General features: G+C 43.5%; 1 protein-coding gene across 6 annotated transcripts in view; it reads left to right on the top strand.

The window, feature by feature from the left end:
- Positions 1-21,394, top strand: part of TFAP2A (transcription factor AP-2 alpha) — a 57,315-nt gene that overhangs the window by 13,541 nt on the left and 22,380 nt on the right. For 4 of the 6 annotated variants that reach the window (XM_077492172.1, XM_077492171.1, XM_077492169.1 and 1 more), the window contains exons 4-5: positions 1,026-1,257; positions 15,576-15,694. In XM_077492172.1, the coding sequence (XP_077348298.1) occupies positions 1,026-1,257; positions 15,576-15,694 (351 nt within the window). The remainder of the gene's footprint in view (positions 1-1,025; positions 1,258-15,575; positions 15,695-21,394) is intronic. The other 2 variants (XM_077492170.1, XM_077492174.1) reach the window with 1 other exon arrangement.

The following is a 21,394-nucleotide window of genomic DNA, read 5'->3' as shown; positions in this document are numbered from 1 at the left end:
GATTGCATACATAACCGGATTAGGGAATTTATCATGCTAGAATACCGATATCTCTCACTTGTGTTTCTATTCCAAGTTGACGATTTTTCTTTTCTTTTTTTTTTAATATGAATTTATCAGCTTGTTCACACCTCCGCTTTAGCCCTGGTAAGGGATGCATTTTTAAAGAGGCTTGTAAATGACTTTCACTATATTGTCTTGGCTTGATAATTAGAGAACGATTTTTTTTTAGGAGGTCGGGAAAAGAATGCATGCGGCGTTTGTAGAAATGGTTCACCTTCACTTTGCTTATACCACAATGGCAGTTAAGAAAGTAGCTGAGGTCTTGTTTTAAATATTAGAAATCAGTGATGTCTTGTGAGATAGGAGCTCGTGCATCGGTTGGGGGGGGGGGGGGGGGGTATTATACTACTGAACGATCTAACTTTAATCGGTAATTAAATCAGACAGCCTTTTCCCTCAACTAGACATTGTGCAGTCCAACTGCCACTTTCTGCCTCACTGTGGCGCTTAAGGACCTTTCTGCTTTCTTGTCTGTGTACTGGCCATGTTAACCCTTCTAGCTGCTGGAGGGCTGTAGTCTTATCAAGACAGAGCCCATGGCATAGGCTGCACAGTATAATATTGCTCTATTTTATTTTTTTCTATATTATTATTATTTTTTTTTAATATCATTAGCATGTGTTTAAGGTGAACTGATTTTATGTTTTTTCTTTTGCAAGATTTTTTTTTTTTATTTTTTTTTATTGTTTTATGCACCTACATATAATAATAACTCTAGATCTATATAATCCAATGCTTATTTTATAAGCAGCAATGGCCAGGCATTGAAGAGAGTACTTGCTTTCTTTCACCTACTTTAAATAAATGACTCACCTGTGTCTGGGTGCCATGACTTGACAGATTTTATTGAAAAGGGCTGATTTGCAAAGAGAAAGCCTCTTGTGGCCCCCAGAACACAGGTGTGTGCTTCTAAAACAGGCCTCCATAGTTTCCTGGCATCATTGTCATCCTTCTCTTTTCAGGGCCTGTCTCATTGTCTAAATCCAATAACAATGCAGTGTCGTCCCTCTCTCTCAACAAAGACAATCTCTTCGGTGGAGTAGTGAATCCGAATGAAGTTTTCTGCTCAGTTCCTGGACGCCTGTCTCTTCTAAGCTCAACATCAAAGTACAAGGTGACAGTGGCAGAAGTACAGAGAAGGCTATCCCCACCCGAGTGCCTCAATGCTTCTCTATTGGGAGGAGTGCTCAGGAGGTAAGATACTCATTGTACCTTGGATCTGATGTGCCATGTACTCTACAGTATTGCATGTGTCATGTACTATATATGTATGTATGTATCTATCTATATATATATATATTTATACATATATATATATATATATATATATATATATATATATAGACATATATATATATATATATATATATATATATATATATATAGATAGATAGATAGATAGATAGAGAGAGAGAGATCTGCAGATCTCTCTCTCTCTGTGTATATATATATATATATATATATATATATATATATATATATATATATATATATATATATTCATGTATAAAGACGTATTTAGATGTATGCCATGTCTTTATGTTTATATATGATATGAGAAATATAGGCTACAACGGAAAAGTAATTTTCAGAGTATGGTTAAGGGTGTAACTATACCCATTGCAGACCATATAGTTGCTATGGGGCCCAAAAAAGTGCAAGGGGGCCAGAGGTGTCTGGCTGCACAATTATTATTAAAGCTTGGAAAAACATCCCGTAAATCTATGCCAATAAAATTAATATTTTTACAAATAGTCTGGGAGACGGTGTATAATCAGGCTCCATTGGGCTTAAAAAAAAAATGCCAGTTCCTTTGGCAGAAAATACACACTAATATGGAGCGTTTTTTGTACACAGTGTAAATGATTTTATGGGAGTTTAACTTTTTTTTCCTGCCACAAAAATAACCCTTTTTCTCTCCTTTAAACGCTGACCTTAACATTAACATCATCTTAAGCAATTAGTAATCTGTACCACTAAAGGAATTGCTATGGATTTGGGGGATCAAAGAGACAAAGGGGCCACTCTTTGGTTTTGATATAGAGCCCTGTCGCATAGGGGTTGAAATAGCCTGTTCACTTTGCAAGGACATTTTGCCTAGGGCTTAGGGAATAAGGGGAATATTCACTTTGCAAACAAAACCCAATCATGTGCAAGGATGGGACTGGATGCTGGAAGTCAGCAAAGTTCTGGGTCAACATCCCTTGCAAAGTGAGCAATCTTTAGTAAGTCGACCCAACAGTGCCCATTATGATTGTGTGAATAAGTAAGTGACCTCCTGGATAGATAATATCTGCCAATAATTTTAAATATCATGAAACGCTCCATATATTGAGAAATCAGACACTTTTTATGTTTGAATGTTTTTTAAATATTTTTTGGAAGGTCAGAGTCCTACAGGAATCTAGTGTACAATTTCCAGAACTGATGATCTTATTTCCCAATGCATAAAATACACCTCTAGTCAGGGGCCCCAGCCAGCCTGCAGTATATAATAGAGTAAGTGAGCCCAGGCTATGACTTGGTCAGCCTGTTTACTATAAGGGATTGTACATGGAGTCAGGTTCATTCTGTGTCAGGCTGCAGCTGGATGTGCATGTAAGGACAGAGAAGGAACACATGGGAGGAGATACAGCCTACAAATATGCTGATTGCCTTATATAGAGGAGAGCAATTAATGGAGCAGGTTAGGAAAATATTTATCTCCATTAATCTATAATTTCGTGTCTTGGGGTGGTAAAGATTTTGGGAAGGGATATGACACTTGAACCTGAGTCCACAAACAAGACCACAGCTCCTGCTCTAAGATAAACACACGAAATCGGATCATTTAAGTTCTGTGTGATTTCACAAGGGCAGCTAAATGGAGATTTTGCATTTTCCAGAAACTACGTGGGGTTGATTTACTAAAACTGGAGTGTGCAAAATCTACTTCAGCCCTGCATAGAAACCAATCAGCTTTCTGCCTGATTGGCTACCATACACAGCTGCACCAGATTTTGCACTTTTTAGAGTTTTAGTAAATCAACCGTAGTGTGTATTATACAATGGCTAACACACAGAAGTCACAACACTTTGCCAGTTATTTACTATTTACGACAGCCCAATCCAGCTTAATACATTTCTTATTGATCTTACTAGATATTAAAGGCATATTAAAAAAAAAGAAAGAAAGAAATCCAAGCTGGTATTAAGCTACCTTCCCTTGATAACCAGCCTATATAATTCTATGAACTAATTAATTGAAGGTAATACAGAGAATAGTTAAAACATTTAATAACGATCACATATTGGCATATAGTTATCATAATTTAAATAATTTTCCATTGATTGATATGGAACTATCAGTAATTCTATGAAAAAGATGTATTAATAATTGTCGGTGATACAAGAAGTGTATTATATCTATACTGGGAACCCATAGTGGTTATTCCAATTTAAATAGATATCCTCTATTTTAATGATTCAATTCCTGATCAAGTATATTCTTAAATTGTCGCTCCTGTGTGTATAGGTGCTTCCAGTGTATGGCTGTGGCTTCAGTTTCATTAGTACACGATCGTGTGTTATTAGTAACTTTGTGCTCCATTTATGCATTGTGGAATATAGGCAATCATTTCATCACTTGTAATTACAGTATCCCTTTCACAGTTATGCCACTTAATTCGTTCTTAAATTACTTCTTTCTGATATGGACAGAACTCATTTTGCATGTAATTAGATTCGTGATTAGCTGCAAGTCAGAATGAATGACACCTGGTTCTATTAATGCTACCAAGAGTAGTGATGGACGAACTTCCGACGGGACGTTTCGCGAACGCGAAACGCGAACGGACACAAACGTTCGCGAAAACGACCGTTCGCCGCGGGCTCCATTGACTTCAATGGGAGGCGAATTTCGCAAACCTTTAGGTCGAATTTGCGGCCACGGGGTAATTATTAGGGGGTAGCACGTAGTCCCACCACCTGGACAATAGCATAATACATGTATGAGGTGAATTTGGGATCGATAACTACAAGCATTTTTTTTTTATTTGGGAAATTGTTCTGACAATTCAGGACTATGGAGCTAATGAAGGCAATGGAGGAGAGGGAAGGTCAGGGACCAGGGTAGGCAAACAAGAGGGTGCAGGAGATACAGAGCACTGACAGCAGCACCGTAATACAGAGCACTGACATCAGCACCGTGACATACAGCGCTGACAGCAGCTCCGTGACATACAGCGCTGACAGCAGCTCCGTGACATACAGCGCTGACAGCAGCTCCGTGACATACAGCGCTGACAGCAGCTCCGTGACATACAGCGCTGACAGCAGCTCCGTGACATACAGCGCTGACAGCAGCACCGTGACATACAGCGCTGACAGCAGCTCCGTGACATACAGCGCTGACAGCAGCTCCGTGACATACAGCGCTGACAGCAGCTCCGTGACATACAGCACTGACAGCAGCTCCGTGACATACAGCGCTGACAGCAGCTCCGTGACATACAGCGCTGACAGCAGCACCGTGACATACAGCGCTGACAGCAGCTCCGTGACATACAGCGCTGACAGCAGCTCCGTGACATACAGCGCTGACAGCAGCTCCGTGACATACAGCGCTGACAGCAGCTCCGTGACATACAGCGCTGACAGCAGCTCCGTGACATACAGCGCTGACAGCAGCTCCGTGACATACAGCGCTGACAGCAGCTCCGTGACATACAGCGCTGACAGCAGCTCCGTGACATACAGCGCTGACAGCAGCTCCGTGACATACAGCGCTGACAGCAGCTCCGTGACATACAGCGCTGACAGCAGCACCGTAAGCAGCCCCAGGAGGAAGTCAGCACAGCACAGGGATGGTGTGATCCCCTCATAATAAGAACCCCCAGGAGGAAGTCAGCACAGCACAGGGATGGTGGGAGCCCCTCATAATAAGAACACCCAGGAGGAAGTCAGCACAGCACAGGGATGGTGGGAACCCCTCATAATAAGCAGCCCCAGTAGAAATATGACACCGCTCAACCTCTTCAAAGAGGAGGGTAGGGGCATATAGTACGGTGTGCTTTTTTGGGTCAGGGAAGTGAGCCAAATGAATTAAGAAGGTCTGTGTGCTTGATTCCAAAAATTGTTTATAGACATATACATGGTCTACTGATCACATGTGTTGAATTCCTCCGAGATCCATGCCTCATTCATTTTTAGAAATGTGAGGTAGTTAACACTGTGGTGAGCTAGGCGAGTACGCTTATCGGTCACAATCCCCCCTGCTGCGCTGAACGTCCTTTCGGACAGGACACTGGATGAGGGGCAAGCCAACAGTTCGATTGCAAATTGGGCAAGCTCTGGCCAGAGGTCAAGCCTGCCCACCCAGTAGTCTAGGGGTTCATCACTCCTCAGAGCGTCCACATCGGCCGTTAACCCAATGTAGTCGGACACCTGACGGTCTAGGCGTTCCCTGATGCTGGATCCGGATGACACCTGTCGATGGGTCGGCTGAAAGAATGACCTCATATCCGAAGTCACCAACACATCTTCAAACCGGCCTCTTCTTGCAGGCGCTGTTGGATTGGTACCCGCAAATCCTTCTCTGGGAGTGGGAATTGCTCCTCTGCCAGCGCACGCAAAAGCAGAATGCAGCATTTCTCGAAGCAAGGCCTGGAAGTGCTGCATTCTGACAGCCCTCTGCGACGGCGGTAACATTTCCGCCATTTTGTGTTTGTACCGGGGGTCTAAGTACGTTGCCACCCAGTACTGGTCCTTGACCCTCATGCTTTTTATACGGGGGTCCCTATTAAAACACTGGAGCATGAAGGCCCCCATTTGCACTAAAGTGGAAGCGGTGTGGTGGCCTGGCTCCTGCTCATCATCCAGGATAATGTCGTCCTCTTCATTCTCCTCTCCCCATCCTCGCACAACAGGGATCCCAGAAAGGTTTAAAGCATGCTCTTCTTGCTCCTGCTCATCCGCCCCGGCACCATCCTCCTCTGACTCCTCATCAGACTCCTGTTGTTGACTTGTCTCAGATAGAGTAGCCCCCCCTGGGAATTCATCCAGCATTGCGACTTCCTCATCTTCCCGCTCCTGCTCCTCCACAGCCTGATCAATGACACGACGCAATGCACGCTCCAGAAAGAAGGCATAAGGTACCATGTCACTGATGGCGCCATGGCTGCGACTGACCAGTTTGGTGATCTCCTCAAATGGCCGCAGAAGTCTGCATGTGTCGCGCATGAGCAGCCACTGGCGCGGTGAAAAAAAACCCAGCTCCCCAGAACCGTTTCTTTCGCAGAGTTCATACAGGTAGACGTTAACTGCACGTTTCTGCTGGAGCAGCCTATCAAGCATATAGAAGGTTGAGTTCCATCGCGTCGGGCAATCGCAAATAAGACGTCTGACCGGCAGATGGTGTCGCCGCTGAATGTCAGCAAGGCGAGCCATGGCCGTGTAAGATCTTCTGAAATGGGCCGAGATTTTCCTTGCCTGCCGCAAGATGTCCTGGACCCCAGGGTATTTGACAAGGAATCGCTGCACGACCAAGTTTAAGACGTGTGCCATGCACGGCACGTGCGTGATTTTGCCCTGTTTCAATGCGCTAAGCAGATTGGCACCGTTGTCACACACCACTTTACCAACTGTCAAATTGAGCGGTGTTAGCCACTCATCTGCCTGTGAACGCAAAGCTGAAAGGAGTGCCGGGCCAGTGTGGCTCTTTGCTTCCAGGCACAACAGACGCAGCACGGCATGGCAACGTCTCACCTGGCATGTGGAATAGGTTCTGGGGAGCTTGGGCGGTGCAGTGGAAGAGACGCTAGCAGCGGAAAAGGAGGAGGCAGCTGAGGAGGAGAGGGAGGAGGATGGAGTAGGAGGAGGAGAAGAAGAGTCAGGCCTGCATGCAATCCGTGGCGGTAAAACCAAATCTACACGGGTGCCACGGGTTACATGCTTGACGGCCGTCAGAAGGTTCACCCAGTGGGCAGTAAAACTGATATACCTTCCCTGCCCGTGTTTGCTAGACCACGTGTCTGTGGTCAGATGTATCTTGGCACCGACACTGTGTGCCAGAGATACATTCACTTGCCGCTGAACATGGCCATATAGCTCTGGGATGCCCTTCTCTGAGAAATACTTCCTTCCTGGGACCTTCCATTGTGGTGTTCCAATGGCCACAAATTTGCGAAAGGCCTCCGAGTCCACCAGTTTATATGGCAGTAGTTGGCGGGCTATGAGTTCTGACAAGCCAGCCGCCAACCGTTGGGCAAGAGGGTTATCCGGCGTCATCATTTTTTTACGCTCAAACATTAGGCCCACGGAAGCCTGCCTTTTTGCAGAAAAATGTGAGCTTGGCGTGATGGAAGGTGGAGTGGAGGACAATTGTGAGGAGAGAGGAGAAGGAGAAGTAGAAGACGAGGCTGGACGGTGAGAGCCTGCAGTGTGGCTTTGTGTGTTCCGTTGCTCCCACTGGGCTCGGTGATGGCTGCTCATGTGCCTTCTTAAGGCGGTCGTCCCTAGGTGAGTATTGGGCTTACCGCGACTAACGCGTTGACTGCAAAGATTGCAGATGGCAACGCTATTGTCAGCAGCGGACACGTTAAAAAAAGCCCACACTGCGGAGCCATGTGCCGGTGTCCTGGGAGCGCCAGATGTGACCGTACATGGTCGATGACTCGCTCCTGATACATTTGCAGTCTGCTTTGTCCCTGCTGTGCAATGTAAGTCATTGCTGCTTCTCCTCCCTATCTGCTGGTCCATATCTCCCTCTGAACTCCCCTCCTCTTCCTCTCTTGTGGGCACCCACGTGACATCACTAGACACGTCATCATCAACGTCACCTTCCCCACCGCTATAAGTAGAGTAGGCAGCAACACCGGGGACCAACCTCCTCCTTGGGCTGATCTGGGTACTGGCGTCAGACTGCTGAGTAGCGCTTGTTGCTACCTCCTCTTCCTGATCCAATACCAAGAGTGGCTGCGCATCAGAAATGTCCTCTTGATATGGATCGGAAAATAATTCCAGTGACTCAAGCGGAAGGTATGTGGTGGTGGTGGTGGTGGTCGTGTTGTTGGTGGTAGTGTCTTTGGGGGTGCACATAGCAGAGAGTGAAGAAGAGGGTGCAGATCGAGAGGATGAGGAGGGTGCAGAAGAGTAAGGCTGAGCGAGCCACTCAACCAAGTCTGGTGCATCCTTTAAAGTAATTGAACGCACCTTCTGCAACTTCCCACTTTGGCTCAAGCCTGTTGCTCCTGCCCTACCCCTACCACCCCTGCGGAAGGGCCTGCCTCTTCCTCTGCATGTCATTTTTTAAATGACCCTGTGACAAAACTCTTAGTCCCTATACCGCTGAAGGACTGCTGCAGTATAGGTGAGCGGTCAGCAGTGGTGCACGTCAACCCTATCTATTGTGGACCTATAGCGGTCCTTACAGAACAGCAGACTGTACCGCACTCAAGCCTATGTACCGTAGCACCCTATACCAAGTTACCAGTCCTTATAAGAACTTTTGTGGACCAAGCAGGTTGTGTATTAGTGTTTAGCAGACTGTACGTCAGTCCCTATACCGCTGAAGGACTGCTGCAGTATAGGGCAGCGGTCAGCAGTGGTGCACGTCAACCCTATCTATTGTGGACCGATAGCGGTCCTTACAGAACAGCAGACTGTACCGCACTCAAGCCTATGTACCGTAGCACCCTATACCAAGTTACCAGTCCTTATAAGAACTTTTGTGGACCAAGCAGGTTGTGTATTAGTGTTTAGCAGACTGTACGTCAGTCCCTATACCGCTGAAGGACTGCTGCAGTATAGGGCAGCGGTCAGCAGTGGTGCACGTCAACCCTATCTATTGTGGACCGATAGCGGTCCTTACAGAACAGCAGACTGTACCGCACTCAAGCCTATGTACCGTAGCACCCTATACCAAGTTACCAGTCCTTATAAGAACTTTTGTGGAACAAGCAGGTTGTGTGTTAGTGATTAGCAGACTGTACGTCAGTCCCTATACCGCTGAAGGACTGCTGCAGTATAGGTGAGCGGTCAGCAGTGGTGCACGTCAACCCTATCTATTGTGGACCGATAGCGGTCCTTACAGAACAGCAGACTGTACCGCACTCAAGCCTATGTACCGTAGCACCCTATACCAAGTTACCAGTCCTTATAAGAACTTTTGTGGACCAAGCAGGTTGTGTATTAGTGTTTAGCAGACTGTACGTCAGTCCCTATACCGCTGAAGGACTGCTGCAGTATAGGGCAGCGGTCAGCAGTGGTGCACGTCAACCCTATCTATTGTGGACCGATAGCGGTCCTTACAGAACAGCAGACTGTACCGCACTCAAGCCTATGTACCGTAGCACCCTATACCAAGTTACCAGTCCTTATAAGAACTTTTGTGGACCAAGCAGGTTGTGTATTAGTGTTTAGCAGACTGTACGTCAGTCCCTATACCGCTGAAGGACTGCTGCAGTATAGGGCAGCGGTCAGCAGTGGTGCACGTCAACCCTATCTATTGTGGACCGATAGCGGTCCTTACAGAACAGCAGACTGTACCGCACTCAAGCCTATGTACCGTAGCACCCTATACCAAGTTACCAGTCCTTATAAGAACTTTTGTGGACCAAGCAGGTTGTGTATTAGTGTTTAGCAGACTGTACGTCAGTCCCTATACCGCTGAAGGACTGCTGCAGTATAGGGCAGCGGTCAGCAGTGGTGCACGTCAACCCTATCTATTGTGGACCGATAGCGGTCCTTACAGAACAGCAGACTGTACCGCACTCAAGCCTATGTACCGTAGCACCCTATACCAAGTTACCAGTCCTTATAAGAACTTTTGTGGAACAAGCAGGTTGTGTGTTAGTGATTAGCAGACTGTACGTCAGTCCCTATACCAATGAAGGACTGCTGCAGTATAGGGCAGCGGTCAGCAGTAGTGCACGGCAACCCTATGTATTGTGGACCGATAGCGGTCCTTACAGAACAGCAGACTGTACTGCACTCAGGCCTATGTACCGTAGCACCCTATACCAAGTTACCAGTCCTTATAAAAACTTTTGTGGACCAAGCAGGTTGTGTGTTAGTGTTTAGCAGACTGTGCGTCAGTCCCTATACCGCTGAAGGACTGCTGCAGTATAGGGCAGCGGTCAGCAGTAGTGCACGGCAACCCTATGTATTGTGGACCGATAGCGGTCCTTACAGAACAGCAGACTGTAACGCACTCAGGCCTATGTACCGTAGCACCCTATACCAAGTTACCAGTCCTTATAAGAACTTTTGTGGACCAAGCAGGTTGTGTGTTAGTGATTAGCAGACTGTACGTCAGTCCCTATACCAATGAAGGACTGCTGCAGTATAGGGCAGCGGTCAGCAGTAGTGCACGGCAACCCTATGTATTGTGGACCGATAGCGGTCCTTACAGAACAGCAGACTGTAACGCACTCAGGCCTATGTACCGTAGCACCCTATACCAAGTTACCAGTCCTTATAAAAACTTTTGTGGACCAAGCAGGTTGTGTGTTAGTGTTTAGCAGACTGTGCGTCAGTCCCTATACCGCTGAAGGACTGCTGCAGTATAGGGCAGCGGTCAGCAGTAGTGCACGGCAACCCTATGTATTGTGGACCGATAGCGGTCCTTACAGAACAGCAGACTGTAACGCACTCAGGCCTATGTACCGTAGCACCCTATACCAAGTTACCAGTCCTTATAAGAACTTTTGTGGACCAAGCAGGTTGTGTGTTAGTGATTAGCAGACTGTACGTCAGTCCCTATACCAATGAAGGACTGCTGCAGTATAGGGCAGCGGTCAGCAGTAGTGCACGGCAACCCTATGTATTGTGGACCGATAGCGGTCCTTACAGAACAGCAGACTGTAACGCACTCAGGCCTATGTACCGTAGCACCCTATACCAAGTTACCAGTCCTTATAAGAACTTTTGTGGAACAAGCAGGTTGTGTGTTAGTGATTAGCAGACTGTACGTCAGTCCCTATACCAATGAAGGACTGCTGCAGTATAGGGCAGCGGTCAGCAGTAGTGCACGGCAACCCTATGTATTGTGGACCGATAGCGGTCCTTACAGAACAGCAGACTGTAACGCACTCAGGCCTATGTACCGTAGCACCCTATACCAAGTTACCAGTCCTTATAAGAACTTTTGTGGACCAAGCAGGTTGTGTGTTAGTGATTAGCAGACTGTACGTCAGTCCCTATACCAATGAAGGACTGCTGCAGTATAGGGCAGCGGTCAGCAGTAGTGCACGGCAACCCTATGTATTGTGGACCGATAGCGGTCCTTACAGAACAGCAGACTGTAACGCACTCAGGCCTATGTACCGTAGCACCCTATACCAAGTTACCAGTCCTTATAAGAACTTTTGTGGAACAAGCAGGTTGTGTGTTAGTGATTAGCAGACTGTACGTCAGTCCCTATACCAATGAAGGACTGCTGCAGTATAGGGCAGCGGTCAGCAGTAGTGCACGGCAACCCTATGTATTGTGGACCGATAGCGGTCCTTACAGAACAGCAGACTGTAACGCACTCAGGCCTATGTACCGTAGCACCCTATACCAAGTTACCAGTCCTTATAAGAACTTTTGTGGACCAAGCAGGTTGTGTGTTAGTGATTAGCAGACTGTACGTCAGTCCCTATACCAATGAAGGACTGCTGCAGTATAGGGCAGCGGTCAGCAGTAGTGCACGGCAACCCTATGTATTGTGGACCGATAGCGGTCCTTACAGAACAGCAGACTGTACTGCACTCAGGCCTATGTACCGTAGCACCCTATACCAAGTTACCAGTCCTTATAAAAACTTTTGTGGACCAAGCAGGTTGTGTGTTAGTGTTTAGCAGACTGTGCGTCAGTCCCTATACCGCTGAAGGACTGCTGCAGTATAGGGCAGCGGTCAGCAGTAGTGCACGGCAACCCTATGTATTGTGGACCGATAGCGGTCCTTACAGAACAGCAGACTGTAACGCACTCAGGCCTATGTACCGTAGCACCCTATACCAAGTTACCAGTCCTTATAAGAACTTTTGTGGACCAAGCAGGTTGTGTGTTAGTGATTAGCAGACTGTACGTCAGTCCCTATACCAATGAAGGACTGCTGCAGTATAGGGCAGCGGTCAGCAGTAGTGCACGGCAACCCTATGTATTGTGGACCGATAGCGGTCCTTACAGAACAGCAGACTGTACCGCACCCAAGCCTATGTACCGTAGCACCCTAGACAGACCAAGTTACCAGTCCTGATAAAGAGCTTTGTGGAACAAGTGAGTTGTGAATGATTAGCAGACTGCAGCAGAAGGGCAGCAGTCAAGTATAATATTCTTTCTATATTTGGAAGAAAGAATATTATACGTGTACAAGCCTATTACCGTACCACTGATACCAGTCCTGAAAAGAACCTTTGTGGAACTAATAGTAACAGCAAGTCTTTAAAATTATCCTCACTGCCTGACACACTGCTTCCTGCCTGTCCCTATACAAATTGGCAAAAAAGAGTAGGCTGGAACGATTAGCTGGAACAGCTCTTTTGTGGACCTGATAGTAACAGCTAATGATGATGATGATGATGATGATGAAGAAAGACTAATCTGGCTGAGCTGTCCCTAAAATAGCAGCATACAGCGCTCTGTCCCTTTATCTAAACTGACAAAAGAAACTCAGGCTGCTGACCTAACACCTATACCAGTCCTGAAAAGAACTTTTGTGTACCAAATAGCTAGCGTTTTCTCTGTCCCTACTCCACACAGGATCCTTTCCCTACAGTGACAGAAGAAAGAATGTAAAATGGCCACCGGATCGGGTGTATTTATAGGTTAGGGGGAATGTCCAAGTGTCCATGAGCTGTCATGTCTCAATTGGTTGTCCTGTAACACATGATAAACGTGTCACGAAAGGTTAAAGTTCTTGTATACATTAAACACGTAAGTCCGCCGGGGCGAACGACGGAAAAAGGCGTTCGAACCCGCGGACGGCGAAAGTCGGAAATTCGCCGCGAAACGACCGCCGGGCGAACCGTTCGGCCATCACTAACCAAGAGGCAAATGGTTCCTTATACAGGCATACCCCACTTTTAAGTACACAATGGTGTTTATTTACTAAAGCTGGAAAAGTGCAAAATCAGGCTCACTTCTGCATAGAAACCAATGAGCTTCCAGGTTTTATTACCAAAGCTTAATTGAACAAGCTGGGGTTAAAAGCTCATTGGTTTCTGTGCAGAAGTGAGTCTGATTTTGCACTTTTTCCAGCTTTAGTAAATAAACCCCATTGTGTACTTAAAAGTGGGGTATGCCTGTAGTGGATTTGGACCTGAGCTTGCTACCTGGGTAGGATTTTTATGCTTTAGTCTTTTTTCTTCTCTTACATCTCCTGTCAATGTATAAGTCTTTGGTTTCTTTTTTCCTCTAAAGTAATCTGATTCCTCTGATGCCCTTTAGAGATGTCCTAGACACTGAACCTAATGCCATTTTCTGTGTCTACACCCAATAACTATGAAGCCATTCATATGTTTCTGTAAATTACATGAATGAGAATGTGAGAGGAGGCTTCATCTCTCTGGGTCAGGATAGGTCACTTTTTTTTTTTTTTGGGAGCAATGATGATCTTGGGCTGCAGCCATGTCAACACATTCCTCTTCCCAGCAAACCAATTCGATTCTGCCCTAGCATCTTGCAAACTATCTGAAAGTTTTCTGTGTTGAAGGAGTAGAGGAGGAGCCACGTGACATCCTTGTGATCAAGTCCTAGGGAGATGGAAGGCTGGTGTAGGGTGTGCACAACAGCTATGCATAGGAACAGTCATAGCAGAGAGGGCATTGGGGATACTGAAATCTATAGGTACTTCCATAGCCAAATGATTTATTTTATATACAGGCATACCCCACTTTTAAGTGCACAATAGTGTTTATTTACTAAAGCTGGAAAGTGTAAAATCAGGCTCACTTCTGCATAGAAACCAATGAGCTTCCAGGTTTTATTACCAAAGCTTAATTGAACAAGCTGGGGTTAGAATCTCATTGGCTTCTATGCAGAAGTAATCCAGATTTTGCACTTTCCAGCTTTAGTAAATAAACCCCATTGTGTACTTAAAAGTGGGGTATGCCTGTAGTAACATAGCATTGCAGAATTCAAATCTAACTGTATGCATGAGTTTTAATAATTGCTGTGATGTTCATACAAAATACACCTATGGATGTATAAACTGAGGTCATGTATTCACTTTGAGGGCATTGCATAGGAAAAACTGTTCTCATGTGTGTCTGGAGGAAGAGAGGTTTATCCTCTGCATATGGAAAGGCTTCTTCTCAGTAAGAGCTGTGAAAATGTGCAATAGACTGCCTCAGGAACTTGTTCTAGTTTTTTTTTGGAAAAGCTGGATTTTTTTCCTTAATGCACACAATTTACCTGGCTATTAACACTGAGGTTGATTTACTAAAACTGGAGAGTGCCAAATCTGGTGCAGCTCTGGATAGAAACAAATCAGCTTCCATTTTTTTTTATCCAAGCTTAATTGAATGAGCTGAAGTTAGAAGCTGATTGGCTACCATGCACAGCTGCACCAGATTTTGCACTCTCCGGTTTTAGTAAATCAAACCCATTAATAGCACAAACCCCATGTAATAACTTCAGAGATTGTGGATCCTTATACGGATCAGGAAGGGATTTTCTTTTCCATTAGGGTAAAGTTTATGGAGCTTTCCGTTTTTTTTTTTTTTTACTTCCGTTGAATCAACTGTGGGTATCGGTGCAGGTTTTCAATGAATTAATTCTTTATTATTGTTTTCTATTGGCTGAACTAGATGGATTTGTGTCTTTTTTCAATCTAACTGTGTAACCAAAAACTGGGACAAATGTGGACCTGTTGCCCACCAACAAAAATTAGAATTGGTTGTTACGTTAAACAGTTTAATTTTGCTCCATCATTTTCCAGCCTCAACCTGTCACACTTGTACATCAGTTGGAAGAAATGTCCATTAAGTGCAATTTCACACCAGATGCAGTTCCATGCAGTTCCGTGCAGTTCCGTTATTTTCTGCACCAATACAGTCAGTTCCGCTCAGTTTCTGCACCAGAAACTGACCAGAAACTGACTGCATAGCATGAACTAGAGCCATTGGAATACATGGAAAACACTGTGCATGCATTTTTAGTGCAGAAAAAAAGCACACGGAACTGAACGGAACTGCGTCCGGTGTGAACTGGCCCTTACTAAAACTGGAGAGTGCATGGTGTGGTGCAGCTGTGCATGGTAGCCAATCAGCTTCTAACTTCAGCTTGTTCAATTAGGCTTTGACAATAAAACCTGGAAGCTGATTGGTTTCTATGAAGAGCTGCACCAGATTTTGCCCTCTCAAGCTTTAGTAAATCAACCCCAACGTGTATGTACTTGGTTACCTTCTAAAATGAAAGGCAGTTTTAACTGCATTGCTGTAGCCATGATAAAAAAAAGCCATCCCACAGAGCATTTGGATGATTGTAGCTGGATGGACTGATAATTGCACTTATTTCTCTAGCTAATATTTTTGTCTCTGTCTGAACAGGGCGAAATCGAAAAATGGTGGCAGGTCGTTGAGAGAAAAGTTAGACAAAATAGGATTAAACCTTCCAGCTGGAAGACGTAAAGCTGCTAATGTTACTTTGCTCACATCTCTAGTAGAGGGTAAGTAACCTTAAATCTGTCATGATAAGTGTTATGTAGAGCAGGCTGAGGAACTGCCAAACTCATTTATTTTCTTTTTTGGATAACTGAACATTGCAGAGTAATCTGCAGTGGAAAATAACTAGCTTTGGGTTGTCTTGTTTAAATCTTGGGCTCTTTTGCAAGCAGTTTAATAACATAACATGAACCTAGCCCTCTGTTCTTTGTTCTCTCTGATACCGCAGACTCAGTAATTAACATCTCATGTTTTAATTAAAGGGAATGTGTAAGTGTTTATGTTTATATCATTTTTTTTTTTACTTATTAAGGATTAAAAATACAATTTAATATGAACTTTTATAATTATTTGTTAAGTATATAATTAGCTTAGTATAGGCATACCCCACTTGTTAATTAAGCTTTGGTAATAAAACCTGGACGCTCATTGGTTTCTATGCAGAAGTCAGTCTGATTTTGCACTTTCCAGCTTTAGTAAATAAACCTCATTGTGTACTTAAAACTGGGGTATGCCTGTATAGGAAACTTATATGACACACACAGCTGAATGAGTTATACGGAGTGACTTACACTCCCCTCTTCTGCTTTGTACAGATCCTTACCGAGTCCAAATAGAGACAGGCACAATAAAAGCAGCAATAGGGTTGATTAACTAAGGCAAGGTTCACATCTATGCAGCCTTGTGGGGTGCCGTTTGCGTGGGCACGACAGCCCATTAATTTGAAAGGGTTGCCATGCCCTGTGAAACGCAGGAAAGAAGCCCCTGCGCTATTTCGGAAATCGCAGCCCGCTTGAAAATCGCAACTACAGCGCGGTTCCCCGTGCAGGCGGCGTGCCCTTAGGTTTTCTCTGGCACAAAAATTGTTGCGTTAACGATCAGCAAAATGCATAAAATTACAGTTCTATATCCTCCTACTTTTTTTTTTTCAATACACTTCTTGCATCTATGTACGCACGTACACATGCGCTTACACTCTAAGCACATCAAACGTACGTCCTTTCTGGTGGCAATTTTTATTTTTATATTTAATTACGGACCTGAACAAGGCCTTAGAAAGCCCACAATCCCATCTAAAAAATAGTGTTTATATGGGAGTCATACTTTTTAAGGGTTTATTGGTAAAAATAAAGATTTTTTTTTTTTTAACAAAAGTAAAACAAAAAAAAATAGAAAACAAATGATTCCAATTGGCCCTAAACTGTTCTAGTTTCCCTTTAAGATCATCTCTGTTTATTTAGCAGTAGCAAAATTCTTCTAATGGTTGTTGTTTGGCTTCATTTAATGTTATCAAGAAGATTTGCTTGGAAAGCCATTGCAATGTGATAATAGTTAAATACCTAAAGCCTAAAGTCGTTTCCACTCTAAACAATGTACTAAATAATTTCGGCCTAGGCTTCCATTGGAGGAGTGCCTGACCAGCACTTCCTGAATGACTTTGGGGATGCTTGACCTATGCCAGAGGGGAACATTATCCTGCACAGATCTGACAGCCTCTCACTGCTGCTTCTCATTTATGCATTTACCTTCCAGTCTAAAGGACACTTGTATACATTATAGCCAAATGCACCAGCTCTGTCTCCAACCTACACTGGTCAGTGTGAAAAGAAAGAGGTTCTTAACTCTAGAAGAAAAGGATGCATTAGATTTTATTGTGTCCATCTGGTGCTGATTTGTGCCAGCTTTCTAAACAGTTATCCCACCAATTAGAGGGTCACCAAACATTCTAGGAAAGTTGGGCTTTTTAAAGCAGTTTTTCAAAAAACTCCACCCAGAAACATTATAGGAACTTATCAGACAGGAAAATAGACCCCAGTTGTATTTTTCACCAACGGTATTATTTTTCTGAAGGTGAAGGCCTTGGGCCTGCTTTACTAAGGTGTCCTTTTATGAAGCAGTGAAATCTATTCACTGCTTCATTCTCCGGCATTCACATAGGAGATCTTTCTCCTCTGTGTGCCACTATATGAAGCGGAGTAGATCGCTTCACCCTTGGAGGAGTGAAGCGATCTACAAACGCTTCTAACACTGGAGAACGGCCCCTAATACTGGAATCTCGTGAGACTTTACGAGATTACAGTACTAGAAATTCACTGATACACAGAGATGTCAATATATTAAGCAGTGATAAATTATCACAGCTCAATACACTGACACGCGGTGTGATTAATGTTAGTGAAATAAAGCGTCCCCCTACATAATATATACATGTATACACACACAGACATTATATATACATGTATATACACACACATTATATATATATACATATACACATTATATATATATATGTATATATATGTATACACATACATATGACAGGAGGACATGGTTACAGTGTTGGGGGGTCTGAACGAGACATAAGGAAGTTAATTATCTTCCTCTTTCCTCCTCAGATCCCCCCAATTCCCTCTTCACTACCCCGGTTCACCACCTCTGAGTTGGTGCATCGGGGCGTGTGAATTCTGACACAGATCACAAGTGAAGCGCTGAGATCACAGCTTCATAAAGTGACCGTTACAGTGTCAGTCTATGAGGATTCTCCATGTGCGGAGATAATCGGCGGGAGAACAAGTTCAAACACATCTCCCCCCGATTATCTCTGGTTTATATACTGTTTATGGGCTGTGATCAGCGGCGATCCTCTGGATCTCCACTGATCATTGCTTCATAAACGTACACCTAAATGAGTTGAGGATCTTCACTTGAAAACGATGTGAATATTTACACAATCAACCAATCATGTGAAATGCATCTACGCATGATTGAGTACGCAATTTTCTTTTTACATGATTGGATAATTGAAGTGAATATTCTCACAATTTTTTTTAGTAAATTTCCTGCCCTCGAGGAGCTTACAATCTAACGTACACTTAGCAGACAATTTTTTAGTAAAGTTCCTCAAAAATCGAGTAAATCAGTTTCCTCGTTCACTTAGCAAACTCAATGGTCACTTATTATTATCATTATTGCAGACATTTGTATAGCACTAACAGTTTACACAGTTCTTTACTTCTTGTACATTGACATCAGTCCCTGCCCTCTAGGAGCTTACAATCTAAGGTACACTTAGCAAACAAATTGACACTATGGGGGTTATTTACTAAAGGCAAATCCACTTTGCACTACAAGTGCAAAGTGCACTTGCAATATCACTGAAAGTGCACTTGGAAGTGCAGTCGCTGTGAATCTGAGGGGGGTATCCAAGGAAAATAAAAAACTGAATTTTAGCTTGCACATTATTGGATAATAAAATCAGCAGAGCTTCCCCTCATTTCAGATCTACCCCTCAGATCTACAGTGACTGCACTTCCAAGTGCACTTTCAGTGCAATATCAAGTGCACTTTTCACTTGTAGTTTGCACTTGTAGTGCAAAGTGGATTTGCCTTTCGTAAATAACCTCCTATGTTCAGCTTAAAGTGGACCTTCAGTCATTTTTTCAACTTTCCATCTATTAAATCTACTGTCCTTGTTGTTTTAACTTTGGATAGTAAAACATTTTTTTTTCTGCCAGTACAGTAAATACCTTATACTGCCCACTTCCTGGTTCTTGTCTGGTCATTAGCCTAGGCTTATGACAGCATATACAGCTCTCTCTCTCTCACACTTGTGGGAGTTTGCCAGGAAGGGACATGGTCTCCCGCCGATGATCTCCGTACACTTAGAATCCTCATTGACTAACACAGAAAAGCCCAGTTTATGAAGCTGTGATCTCAGCACTTCACTGGCGATCTGTGTCAGAATTCACACTCCTCGATTCACCAGCTTAGAGGTGGAGAATCGCATACCTCCCAACTTTTTGAGATGGGAATGAGGGACACCTATCAGCAAACGTATTCAGGCATAGGACACACCCCTGGTCACTCCCCCTTAAAGGAGAATTGTACAAAAAAAAAACAAGATTGGTTAAACCCACAAGTGCTTTTTTTTTTACCACTACTATTCCTTTATATTGGTCTTTGGAATTTACAAATGCAGCAATTTAGAAATCAGATGAAAGGTTAAGGGCTGTAAAATACTTTATGATAGATAAAAAGTGCCTTTAATTATCAACTGTAAAGATAATTTATCACTGCTTAATAAACGGACACTTCTGTGTTTCGGTGAATTTCTGGTGCTGTAATCTCATAAAGTTTCACGAGATTCCAGTATCAGGGGCCGTTTTCAACTGTTCGAATCGTTTGTAGATCAGTTCGCTCCTCCAAAGGGGAAGCTATCTACAAAGGTTCATAAACTGGCATCCAGAGGAGAATGCTGGAGAACGGAGCAGTGAAATTTTATTTCACTGCTTCGTAAATGGACCCCTAAATACCCAATTCAGAGCAGCAGAATAAAAAAATAAATAAAAAATTTGATTTGCAAATGACTAACCCAGTAAACCCAGTTTCTTGTCCATTTTTAAACAATGAACATGCAGATGGGTGTAGGAATTTTACTGATCCTACGGCCAAGGTTTTTCTGGGACAACAGTTTTTGCGCAAATGATCACTAAAGTGCCTTTTGATACATTTTTAAATTTGTAAAATTGTAGTTCTACATTCTGCTGCGTTTCTTTTTTCCAATACCAGAATGCACTTTTTGCATCTATGTATATGTGTATATGTGCGCTTACACATATATTTTATGTGTAAAGGATAAAATGCATGTCCTCAGGCATAAGGTTTTACATTTTTGGTTATGGATCTGAACGCAGTGCATGTACACGAGTCCTTAAAGTCAGGTCATAAATATTGGGTTACAACTTAAAGTTATATAACTTTATATATGGTACATTACACATTGCATCAATCAGATTCCAAGCCTATGCCTAAGTGTATAATTACAGTATTTTTACCTGTTTCTCAGGTATTCTCCTCTATCACCATATTCTAATTCTGTGATTTGTGGAACATTTGTATCCTGCATTGTGTAGTTTATTCCCAGGTGCCCTGTACTGTCATGGTCCTGATTAGATAGAGCATTGCCTTATATAGTGTATTATAAAGTATACTGATATGGCCCTGACCATATAGTACACGCATCTGTGTATGTGTGTACTAGTTTTTGCTACTATTCTCTCCCATCACCATATCCCAGTTATTATATTTACATGTAACACTGCTCAGATTGTGTATGGCATGATTGAATGCTGAATTATATATTATATTATAAGGTGTACTGTTATGACCCTGACAATATAGTGTGCGTGTGTGTGTGTTTGTGTTCTAGTTTTCTCTACTATTCTCTCCCATCACCATATCCTAATTCTTATATTTGCATGTAATACTGTACAGGCTGTTTATGAGATACTGTACACTGCATTATACATTGTATTTCCAGCTATAGTGTTATGGCCCTGCTTATATATAATGTCTGTGTGTGTATGTGTATATACAAGTTTTCTCTACTATTCTCTAACAAGAGTATATCCTAATTCTGACACTTACATGTAATACTGCACATACAGACTGTTTATGGTATGAATGTATGTTGCGTTATATATTTGTATTTGCAGGTATATTGTTTTATCCCTGCCTATATAGTGTGCGTGTGTGTGTTTCTGTACTAGTTTTCTCTACTATTCTCTCCCATCACCATATCCTAACTCTTAAGCCCCATACACACTATCAGATATTCTGCTGATTTTTTCCTTCAGATTTACCAAAACCATATAATATGAGGTCAAACCTTGCGAGTTTCAATTTGTATGCAATCAGGCAGGCCC

This window comes from Lithobates pipiens, unplaced genomic scaffold, assembly GCF_037356315.1.
Source record: "Lithobates pipiens isolate NorthernLeopardFrog02 unplaced genomic scaffold, aLitPip1_a1.2 Scaffold_19, whole genome shotgun sequence".
NCBI lineage: Eukaryota > Metazoa > Chordata > Amphibia > Anura > Ranidae > Lithobates > Lithobates pipiens.
Note: the sequence above shows the minus strand (reverse complement) of the source record. Positions and strands in the feature narration are given on the sequence as shown.